General features: G+C 40.3%; 1 protein-coding gene across 11 annotated transcripts in view; it reads left to right on the plus strand.

Moving 5' to 3' along the window:
• Nrf1 (nuclear respiratory factor 1) overlaps positions 1–12,590 on the plus strand; it is a 109,577-nt gene that overhangs the window by 78,042 nt on the left and 18,945 nt on the right. For all 11 annotated transcript variants that reach the window (XR_007210109.1, XM_048340210.1, XM_048340215.1 and 8 more), the window contains one exon: positions 743–867. Coding sequence is in view for 10 of the 11 variants with exons in the window: in XM_048340210.1 (XP_048196167.1) it covers positions 743–867 (125 nt within the window). In the remaining variant the exon portion in view is untranslated. The remainder of the gene's footprint in view (positions 1–742; positions 868–12,590) is intronic.

Raw genomic sequence — 12,590 nt, forward strand, 5'->3', positions numbered from 1 at the left:
CCATGGCTGACCAAAAAAATAAAATAACAGTAAGGAAAAGAAAGAGGGGAGAAAAAAAGCAGATTAGGTTAATATTTTTATATTCTACATAGCATAGAATATTTGTAGATATTTGTATCTATTTCTAGAGGCAAGATGTTTAGAATTTCAATGATAATTTAAGTGCTAAATTTTCAGTTTTCAGGGATATCTGCATATATACTGAAGCAAAAAGAAGGTTTGGACTTTGTAGTTACTAGTCAGACATTACTTTGTATTTAAAAAGCATGACTGTAATCTAAATTATTTAATACTGATAATAGGTTCCTTACTCTTCATATTATTATCCATCCTTGTCTTAAACGGAGGATCTCAGATGGTATGTTACTATAAAGAGAAAAGATGAAAAGAAAACCTTGTGATTGACAACTGAAATGGCATTTGCATTGTCATATAGATCAGAGCTTCCACTGTGGTTTGCAAACATGCAATTGAGATAAGGAGAGACATACTGGATATCATTACCTAGGCTTAAAGAAAATTTCTGATTAGCTTTATAAATATGTAAGGCCTGGATCTCTCTTTCTATATTATTTAAAACTTATTCCTGGCTTTATTCATTAGCACTGGTATCACATACTTAATTCTCATAGCCATGAAGCCAATGGTAAAGCGAGCCAAGGACAGATGGTTTGTCTTGTGGCAGGTGCCATACCTTTATTCATCTTGCATACCCTCCTCTCTCTTGTCCCTGTATGCACAGCGAAGCTGCTGCCCATGCTGTCGCCACGCTGGCTGAGGCCACCTTACAAGGCGGGGGACAGATCGTCCTGTCTGGGGAAACCGCAGCAGCCGTCGGAGCACTTACTGGAGTCCAAGATGCTAATGGTAAGAGATCATAAATATTTTATTGAATTTATTCCCTGTTTCCACTTAAACCTTCCTGACACGGCTGGCAACAAACCCTTCAGAAAGAGTTGAGGTTGGTTTGAGTTTCTCTTCCATGATAGTCATCTGATGCGTAGGAAAATTTTAGGAGCTTCTGATTCCTTTCAGTGTCAGGAGATGTGAGGTTTCTTGACGGAAAAATTCCGTAATAATGGCTACCTAATTGGACTACTGATATAAAAAACAGCTATTTTCTGTGACAAAACTTGCAGAGAGGCACTTGAAATTTTCCTATGGGGCCTATTTTTCCTCTCTTCTCCTTTGAGGTAGGGTAGATTGTTCACTGCAACAGAGGTTCCTCTGTGGGGTTGTGAAGTATGCTGGCTCCCTCTAGAAAGGTGCCACCATTTTGCCTGGCCCCAGTTTGGGCAGTAGGCTGCGATGAAGGTGCTCTTCTGGTCTGTCCCAAGGTTTCTGCTTCCTGTTAGGTGTAACCTCACCAAAGCCATCTCAATTTAGCCAGTTACATGCTACCACCCTGCCCTTTCCCAGCTCTTTGACTTCCTGGATATTGGGGAATATCCCAGAGAAACAAAGGAGATGAAGTTCATACACATGTGGTGCCCAAACTTACAGCCATCCCAGCTCTTTGAATTCACAGGCTCTAGGGGTCAGTGGCCAAGACTTGGCTGCCTGGGGAAGTGCCTCTGAAATCTAGGTCAGAGGGGAGGACCAGCCCTGATCTTTGAGACTCTGTAATTGTGCTACTGAGTTTGAAGTATCTATGTATAATAGTGAAACGGATTTGGGAAAAATTGTTGCCTAAAAATCCTGGAAAGAGGCAGATAGGTAGATAACATACTTGTATTTAGAAAGAAAGCTCCTTAATGGCAATAAGTGTTGGAAAAAAGTAGCAGCACTTTTTTTTTTAATGGCCATTCCCTAAGAACCAAATACCCTGCTTGTTGGCATTGTATCTTTCTGTGTCCACCTTTGCACATGGGAGGAGGGAAGAATAATGTAGGAAATACAGAACCATTATGGCTTCAGAGAATCTCCTGAAGGAACTCCCACTTTCACCCTCCCATCCCCCAAAATCCAGAACTACAACAGACTGCTTTTTCTGAATGGCTGGTACTTTCTTGAACTAACCTAAATAGAGATAGGGCTGATTTAGCAGGAATGCTGTTGGATAAGAAAACATCTTACAGCCATGTGTGTTAGGTTATAGGTTAAAATGGACCACAGATGGAGAAAGCCTTACCCCTATTTGCTTACCCCTAAGGAAAGAATATTATCCCTATTTGCTCACCTTTTCTCTTCCTCAACTGAGTCCTAATCTACTCTAAATGAAAGGTAGGCAATCTAGTCTTGTTGCATTCTGCTCAAGTGCTCTTGGGGTATTCAGTAGGTTTTGTTACAGATTCTAATAGACTTGACCTGTCTGGGAGAGAAGTGACTTTTATAATCCAGGTTCCTCCCCAACCTCACCTGTTTGGACAGATAAATTTACAGGCAAATCTTAGGATATTCTTGACCTGTGTAATCATGCAATAAAATAGACCACACCTACTACTATTGATTACTGATAGCAACCCCTCTGCAAGTAATCTTCATGTTTTTGCCTGCATTTGTGATAAGAGAAAATTCAAATCTACAGTCTAAATGCCCTTGGTTCCAGCTAAGCCTGTGTGTGTAGTCTCAGCTACTAAGGAGGCTGAGAATTACTCAAGCTGATGACCAATCTGGACAAAATAGCCAGATGCTTTCTCAACAATAAAACAAACAACAACAAAATATAGTTCCCCCAAAACAAGCCATCCTATTTGTGTCTGCTGATGGTTGCTGAACTCAAGTCTGGAGAGTTGGACTTACCCCTTTCTCATTGTAGCTTCTCTGTATCAAATCAGGTACAAATCAAAATAGCTTTATGCCTATCCCAGCAAATCTTACACAAAGACCAATCATTTTATCTGCCCTTGGGAATCCAGAGATGAGTCTAATAATGGAACAATCCAAAATAATTCTGATATTTCTTCTGTGTTTTGACCTTTCATCCAAGTGCTATAGGGCTTACTCTTGGACTAGAATCACACTTTCCCACATTTAACCAGCCTATATAGTTTCTGGATAGACTGTTAAGGGGATTATGACCCATTGCTCAGCTTTGTCACTTCAGAAATGACATACTTACAGTATCTGCCAATAAGTCACTTTTTTTTTTTTTTTTTTGCCAGTCTTGGGGCTTGAACTCAGGGTCTGGGCACTGTCCCTGAGCTTTTTCCTCAAGGCTAGAATTCTACCACTTGAGTCACAGAGCCACGTCCAGCTTTTTCTGTTCACGTGGTACTGAGGAATCAAACCCAGGGCTTTAGGCATGCTAGGGAAGCACTCTACCACTAAGCCATATTCCCAGACTAGTTTTTTTTAATGGAACACTTCACAGGTTTGCATAACATCCTTGAATAAAAATTGCTCATCCTCTTTGACTTTCTCTTTTTTTGTATATGTTTGCTGAAGCCAGCACAAGTTTACCTGTTGTTGTTTTTTTTCTTGCCTTTTTAAATCAGAATGAGTTTATTACCAGGAAGAATAAGATGGCAGAGCATGATCCTAATCATAGGTATAGAACTAACTTTATCCTTACGAGATAAAAGTGAATCACAGAATCCAGAATATGGTTACATAATTCAGCTAGCAGATTGACTTTTCTGGGATCATTTTTAATATGGTTCAGGCCTGAAACAGTTTGTGGAAGAGCTATTAGAGATCGAAGACAAGTATAGGTTGAGTTTGATGGAATATGGTAGCAAAGTGGGTAGTAGCTGGGATATCAAGGGCATAAAGTAGTATCTTGTAGGGTAGTATTAAAGATAATTATATGTGGCAAAGATTTAAATTCTGGGCCACCAAAAAAGATCTGACAAAGACAAGGCATTCTGTACCTGAGACTGCAGATATCCCTTTTTTCTGATCATTAACCCTATCCCAATACTAAAGGAACTGCTCAAGCACTAAAATTACTGTACTTCATTTTATGTTCTGTATTTTTTTCAGTAGTGGAAAATGAATCTTCGGTCTGTTAAAATTGAGTCACATGATTCGGTTTGGTCTCATTTGGTTATTTAAATTGAAGCAAATTTTTAATTTCCATAGGTACCTTTTCATTGAAAAGGAGGTAGAATTGCCAGTGGCTGGGAAAGACAACCAAATAATTTCCTAAGATACCTTGATAAGAAGTCATGAAGTGGGCACCAGTGGCTCAAGTCTGTAATCCTAGCTACTCAAGAGGCCTCATGAGACCTGGAGGATGCAAATTGGAAGCCAGCCCAAGCAAAATGCCAGGCATGAGGCCCTGAGTTCAAGCCCCAGTACCAGCACGTACACACACACACATATGCACACGTACATACTCACACGTCAGGCACTTTAACCCATTCATTTCCCTGTACTTTACCAATCTGTCTCTGTGGCTCCCAAGTCTCCTTTGCTCCCAGAACTCTGACTTTTAGTTTCTAGGGCCAGTAAATATGGGCACTTCTGGAATAAAGAGGGTTAATGTTTTTTTTTAATCTTCCTCTGTATTCTGTAACAAAAATAATGAAAGGTAAGATTTATAGTTGCACTTGGCTACCTCAGCCTTTGCTCTTACATTTGAGATCTTGCATGTACATACAGCTTTGTTTGCTTCTTAAAAACAAGAGAGGGCAGAACAGGATAGTAACTGAGGTTCATAAGTAATCAAACCTCTTGCCAGAGCTCCTGAGAAAGCCTCAATGTTTTTCTAAACTAGCTGGTGCTTTTTCTGATGATTCCATAGGACAAAGAAGGGACAAAGACTGCATTTGCTCTGGACTTCTATGTCCTGATTATAAAAATCCTGGGCTTTTTGTCCTGATGGCAGAAATCCGTAACTCTACCAATAGAATGTTCATGTTTATTTTAACCTTGCCTTTTTTTCCTATTCATAAAAAATGTTTTTAACCTAAATACAGTTGTTTCATCAGCGCTTTTTTGAAATTCATTTTCAACTGTCACAACCATTTTCATGTCATTAAGTCATTTTTTTAAGATTATTTTAAATGCTTGATAATATTTTATCATATTGTCCATAATTGGTCAATCTGTTGTCGATAATTTAGATTACTAAGAATTTTACAATAAAAAGTTTCTGCTTGTCTTTATACAAAGTCTTGCCCCATCTTTGATTATTTGGTCTCCTCTGTGCTTGCTTTCAGCTCCCACAGTGCTGCTGGAGGGCTGCCCTTTACTCCTCACCAGCACAACTGCAGTATTTTTGCTTATTTTAGAGTAGGCAATAAGCTGTATCTTACTTAATTTGCATCTTTTATATTAGTAGAAAATGTTTCACTTTCATGTTTTTATCTACCCTTATATTTTTCTTGCCTTTTTGTTGTTGTTGTTGTTGGGAGTTTATGTTACTCTTTGTTTTGTTTTGAGAATAGGCTCTTAATCTGTAGCCCAGGTTGACCTCAAAGTCTTGATCCTCCTGCTTCTCCCTTTCCAGTGCTGGGTACATGAGTGTGCCACCATACCTAGCCCTTTTATCATTCTGTTACTAATCTGGAAAAGCCCCACCTATGTTAAAAACATAGCCTTTATTTTACATGTTGCAAATCATTTCTCAGAGTTTATTGTGTCTTCTATTACTTTTGTATTTCCCTAATGATTTGTCTTCTTTTTATTTTCATGGGGTTTCTTGTTGTTTTCAGTTTATTTTATTTTGAGAGAGTCCCAAACTCGTGGTGTTCCTGCTTCTACCTCCCAATCGCTGGGGTTATAGGCATGAACCACCATACTAGGCTACTATTGTGGTTTTTGTTTTTGTTGTTTGTTTTGTTAGTCATGAAGCTTGAAATCAGGGCCTAGGCTCTGTCCCTGAGTTCTTTTGCTCAAGGCTAGCACTCTACCACTTTGAGCCACAGTGCCACTTCTGGTTTTCTGGTGGTTAGTTGGAGATAAATTCTCACAGACTTTCCTGCCCAGGCTGGCTTTGAACTGTGACCCTCAGATCTTAGCCTCCTGAGTAACTAGGAATACAGATGTGAGCCAGTGGTATCTGACCTACTTTTATATTTAATAAATCTTTTCTATGCTTAAAATATCTGAAATTTATTTTAGTACATAATATTAGGTAACAAGATCTGAGTATGTCTTTTTATTTATTTATGTATATGTATATGAATATATGTATGGGCAGTGCCTGGGATTGAATTTAGGGCCTGGTGCTTGCTAGACAGGTGCTTTACCATTTGATTTATGCCTCCAACTTTTTTTTTTTTGCCTTAGTTATTTTCAATGTAGGGTCTTGCTTTATGCTGGGGCTGGCTGACCTGAACTGCAACTCTCTTACTTGTGCTTCCCCCATAGCTGGAATAATGTAAGCACCACCATATCCAGCTTCCCTTTTTCTGTTTCCCCAGTTCTTTGTGCCATAATATTTTCTCATTGTGGCATACTTACTAGTAGTTACTAAAAGCCCCCCCCCTTTTGTTAACTTGGAGAGAGAAAAAAAGTAATTTAAAATTCCAAAAAAAATTTTTTTGAAGAGTTAGCTTTACATTTATTTTGAAGTTCGTTTCTACTCTTCATTCCCATACCTTTTAACAGTATTACCCGCTGTCCTGGTCAAGACCTGGGGTCTTAACCTTCTGTCCTCATGCTCTGAATGAAGGGAAATAGATGGAAAGGCTGTTTAAAAATTAAAGCTGATGACAATGCATTAACACTACACTTACAGAAAAAGCAGCATTGGCATTTGTCTGCAAGGCAGCAGGGCTCACTTTGCTCAGGCCTGACTCTGGCAACAGGCTTCTGCTGAGGCTCTTCTTTAAGACTTTCAACATTAAAATGCCCACACAGGCTTGCTGAACTGCAAAAGGAACGCACATGTTAATTTCCTGTCTTTTCCTCCTATAAACATGTCTTCACATCCTCCTGTCTGTTTTGCATTGCACTTCTTAAAACTTTTAAAAATAGAATTGGGAATATGGCCTAGTGGTAGAGTGATTGCCTTGTATACAGGAAGCCCTGGGTTCAATTCCTCAGCACCACATAAACTGAAAAAGCCAGAAGTGGCACTGTGGCTCAACTGGTAAAGTGATACCTTGAGCAAAAGAAGTTCAGGGACAGTGCTCAGGCCCGGAGTTCAAGCCCCACGACTGGGGAAAAAACCAACAGTATTTTAGCCAGATGTCAGTGGCTCATGCCTGTAATCCTAGCTAAATAACCAGCAAAGCAGCTAGGCTGGAGGTGTAGCTAAGATGGTAGAGTGTCAGGCATGTAAGCCTAAGTCAAGCATGCATAAGGTTCTGAGTTCAAGCCCTGATACTGGCACATAGATTCTTGATATTTGGGGCTGAAGGCATGGCTTAAGCACAGGCTGAGTTCAAACCCTAATAATGGAAGGAAGGAGAGAGAGATAGAGAAGAAAAGAGAAATACTTATTTTAGAAATGAATCTTTTGAGCCTGGTGTAGGGGTAACACCTGTGATCCCAGCATTTGAGAGGCCACTGTAAGAGGATTGTGAATTCAGCGTCAACTTGAGCTATATAACAAGTTGGAGGCCACCCTGAACTATATAGTGGGACCCTGTCTGAAACACATGCACACACACTTAATCTTTTAAGACTAGGGATGTTAGAGCACTTGCCAAGCATATGGGAGACCTTGATTTCAGTACCCAACATTGTAACACACGCACGCACACACACATACAGAGAAAAATCTTTTAGATAGAGGAGTAATTTTGAGGATGGGTCAGGACAAATATGAGGTTCAACGAAGGACAGAAATACCCTGGCACAGGTGGCTCACAGCTGTAATACTAACTCCTCAGGAGGCTGAGATCTGAAGGTGGCTTTTCAAAGAGCCAGCCCAAGCAAGAAAGTTCCTGAGACTCCAATTAATCACCGAAAAGCCAGAAGTAGATCTGTGGCTCAAGGGGTAGAGAGCTAGCCTTGAGTGAAAATACTAAAGACAATACCCAGGCCCTGAGTTCAAGCCTCAGTACACACACACACACACACACACACACACACGCGCGCGCGCGCGCATGCAGAATTCTTAAGTAGTGACCTCACAGGAAAGATTGGAACATGTAGTCCATTCCTGTGAAGCCTTCCAAGCGAGACAGGATGGCTCCTAGTCCTGTCTATTAACAACTGAGCCCATCTGGGATCCAAATCTTTGATCAGATATGAACTAGATTAGAGTCCCTCAACAAAAGCAGGTTAACAATTCTGTTATAAAAAGTGGTACAGGGAGCTGGGGAAATCCTTCAGTGGTAGAACATGTCCCCAGCAGCACTGAGGGAAAACTGTAGTGAGGGTCATTTAGTTCTGTGGGATCTGGTATGGGATGGGGAAGGCCTGGAGGAGCTGGACACTCTAATTCTGTACTGATAATAAGCCTCTGTGGTCATAGGCAAGCATATTAACCTCACTAATGAACCTTAGCTATAAAATTAGGATGATAGTTCTGTACTGAAATAAGGTGATGAGCATTGAACAAGATGATTTTGTCAAGGGCTTCTCATAGTACCGGGTACATAGACACATTGTAAACAGGAAATTCTCATTAGTGTTCAGTTTCAATTTCTTCCCCATCATTCTTCATAGTAGATCAAGTTATACAGAGTTCACAGTACTTGCGTAGTTCAAACCCCAGTAATGCTAAGACCTTTTTTAGGTGCTGGTATCTCACATCAATGATCCTAGCTACTCAAGAGACTGAGATCTAGAGGATTGAGGTCTGAAGCCACCCTAGAAAAATCTATCTCTAAAATAACCAGAAAAGGCCAGATTGGCAGAATGACTCCAAAGTGGTAGAGCACAGCTGAGCAAGCAAGTGTGAAACTGATTTTGTGCGAGCCAAAAAGAAAAAGTCAATGGAGAGCTAAGTATTAATTAAGAAATATATAAAGGTTACTGGCTTGTCCTATTTGCCACTAAATTACTTTTTGTGTTGATATTTTAATTAAAATTTAGATAAATATATCAAATTGAGTATACTTTCAGTCACCGTAAAATGTAACAGCCCTAAAAGTGCATTTGCATTCTGTATGAACTATTATACCTTTGGTCCAAAAGTGGTCAAGTTGTTTTCTCCAAGCTTTAAGCATAGAGTCCTGAGCAACTGTTTTCTGTATGCTATGACGGTTCCCAAAGAACAGCAGGTATACTAGCTGTAGGCTTTTAGGCCACTCTCCTGTTCCTGATGACATGAAAGGAAATGACACACTAAGATGGTCTCACTCAGTCCAAGCATGAACGTGACCTATTCTGCAAGAAAAAGCAAGAAGATTTAAGATTCCTTTGTAATTCAGGTACTTCTTGTTTGGAATCATGGATCCTTTTCAAATGGAAGCAGAAGAGGGCATGCTGACTTACCTAAAGAGTTGCCTCTTATAAGAAGTAAGATGTAAGCCAGGTGCTAGTGGCTCACACCTGTAGACCTAGCTCCTCAGAAGGCTGAGATCTGAGGATCACAGTTCAAAGCCAGACTGGGCAGGAAAGTCCCATGAGACTTTTTTTTTTTTTCTAATATTTATTAACTGTCATGTGATTTTTGTTAAATAAAAAGGATCAAAATAATGTATCAGATAAGATATAATTCAAATTAATAATAAAATATTATTTTACAAACAAATATAATTTACAAATCCCATGAGACTTTTATCTTCAATTAAATAAAAAAAAAAAAAAAAGGCCAGAAGTGGAGCTATGGCTCAAGTGTTAGAGCACTAGCCTTGAGCAAATAAGCTCAGGGACAGCACCCAGGCCCTGAGTTCAAGCCCCAGGACACATGTGCACATGCACATGCACACATGTTATATGTACAGAAGTTGGAGCTACTCAAGCTGAGCTCTGAATTGGCTGCTGCCGGGGGAACTCAGCTTCGTAGTGCAGCAGCCTGGGAACATTGACAATGCTTGGTGACCTCTATGGCTCAGGAAACAGGCTTTCTTTGTACACAGGACTTTTTTTCCCATTTGAGACAACTTTTCTCTTAAAATGAATCATTTTCATTCTAGCAACACATTGGTAGATGTCTTACTAGTGGAAAAAAAAAACACGCTATTTCTATTTTTCTCTGTCTCTGCCTGACTAAGCACTGAGGATAAGTATTGAGGAGCATTCTCTTTTTCCTTTCTTTCTCTGCAAATTTATTTTTTTAACTTACTGCCACCTCTGTCTTTCCCCTTGCAAATGACCTCACACTGTCTTCATCTTTCTACCTTTCCCAGTAATGGATGGAACATACATCACATGACCTGATTTACAGAAGTAGCCAGAGCTGTGGTTGACCAGGTTCTGTTAGCAAATTAATGGGGAAACTGGCAACCCAGCCCTCATGTCCAGTGCTCTTTTTACTGCCTAGTGTGGCTCTCTTCTTTCCCCTTCACTGCCTCTTGCCACCTGGGAAGTAAAGAAGATATAAAACAAGTGGAAATTATGGTCTTCATTGTTTTTCTAGATAGACTAGTACTTGGTATGGTGACTACTTTTCAGGGTTACTTTTGTAAACAGTGGCCTTTTTTTTTACCGGCTTTAGAAGTTGAAAAGTCATGATATATCTTAAAAATGAATACAAAATATCAAATCCTAAAGAGCTATAAAAACACACGGTCAAAATCTGGTATAAACCAGATGTTGTGGTCACACCTATAAACTTAGCTACTCGCAAGACTGAGATTGAGAGAATCACAATTCAAGACTAGATGAGGCAAAAAAAAGTTTGTAAGACCCCTTCACAATCAGTATCTGGGCATGCCTGTCGGCTTTGTGGGAGATCAGGAGAATCATGGTTCTAGGTGAGAACTCCTCAGTGAAAGAAGCTGGGCATGGTGTTGCACCCTTATTATCCAGCTATGGTGGAAAGCATAAAAATAGGGGGATTGTGGTTTAGGATCAGACCTGGGCAAAGAGCAAGACCCTATTTCAGAAAGAACCAGTGTGGCCCGGCATTGATGGCTCCCACCTGTAATCCTAGCTACTCAGGAGGCTGAGATCTTTGAATTGGGGAGCAAAGTGGGCTGGACAGGAAAGTCTCTTAAGACTTGTATCTCTGGTTAACCATCAAAAAGCTTAGAAGTAGAGCTGTTGCTTAAGTGGTAGATTACTAACCTTGAGCCAAAAGCTCAAGGGACAGGTCCCAGGCCCTGTTCAAGCCTCAGGACTGGTATAATAAGTAAACAAATAACTGTGAAAAGGGCTAGAAGTGTGATTCAGTAGCAGAGTGCCTGCCAAGCAAGACTGGGGTTCTGGGTTCAAACCTCAGTACCACATTAAAAAAAAAAGTATGCACACACCTGTGGTTCCATCTACTTGGAAAGCTGAGTTGGAAGTGTTGCTTGAACCTACAAAATTGTATAAATAGATGGCAACTGTCTGTAGCCATTAGCTACATGTGGCTATTTGAATTCAAATGTAAGTAAATTAAAATTAAACAAAATGTAAAATCATTCAGTTACATTAATCATATACGATCTGAGGTGTTATTTCATTATAATGTAGTCATATTTATTAAATAGGCACATGTGCCTAGTGGTTTCTATAGTGGATTGCTCAGAGATATTTCCATCATTGCAGAAAGTTCTTTTGGATAATGTTGACTAAAGTCTATAGCAAAAATACTGTTATCTACTTCCAGCAAGTTGTACCCCCTTCACACACAAGGGGGGCAGGCAACTACTTCATGAGCCTTGTCTTCTAGTGACCTTCTCAGCTCATAGACAGCATGGCTTTGCATTACAAAAAAAAAGAAGAAGCCACTCATGTGACTACAGTAATCCGCAGCCAGTGAACAGCAGGGCAGGAGGCTTGCAAGAAGAACTGGCCTATTTTTATACACTGCAGAGCCCTGAGCTAGAAAACCTGAGACAGGAGGCAGTGGCGACACCTAGACCCACTTCCTAGTGTATTTATTCATGGTACAGGCCATGCATTTTTCCACTCCACACAAGTGCAAGTTTCTTTTTATAATTAAAGGTGTCTGTAGCCAGGTGCTCTAATGGATTTACAGTAGCCACCAAAAGATTCAATTATCCAAAGTCTGGTGGGTCACAAAGCTGAAAGGAGCCTTTGCTCTCTTGGATGAATTTCAGATTTCACAGTGAAACACAGCTTCAGCAGCTGTGTTATGGGCTCAAATCTGGAATACCCAAAGAGTTGTCCAGTTCTCTACCGTCTCATGACACTGGAGGAAGGAAGGGGAAACTCCATGGTAACTTGTCATTGCTGAAGCTTGTCCTTCCTTCCTCTCTTAACGACTTCTTGAAGTCTAAAGTGTCTTCCAGAAGAACTCTCAGAATTGGCAGTTTTCCTGCCTTCCCCACCAAGTCTCTTCCATCTAGCAAGGGGTCATGGTAGCCATAACTAGAAGGTAAAGATGATTTGGGGCTACTCTGTTTAGGGCCTGGGGCAGCCTAAGCATGCCATAACTGCTGTCTACCATCTCTACTGTTATTTGTTGGTTCTTACCATTATCATTATTAAAAACTCTAGCCTGGTGGGTAGCTCACACCTGTAACACTAGCTATTCAGCTGGGCCTTATTTAGGGGAGGAATTAGTGACCATCATACTGTGTATCTCTACTTGAGGAAGCCTGTGAGGGACATGAAATCATGTTCTCCAGGCATACTGAATTCAGGCCTTTTATGTCACTCCTCAGACATAGCACCATAGCTAGAGGGGTTCT

Source organism: Perognathus longimembris, chromosome 2 (assembly GCF_023159225.1).
Source record: "Perognathus longimembris pacificus isolate PPM17 chromosome 2, ASM2315922v1, whole genome shotgun sequence".
In the NCBI taxonomy this organism is placed as follows: Eukaryota; Metazoa; Chordata; class Mammalia; order Rodentia; family Heteromyidae; genus Perognathus; species Perognathus longimembris.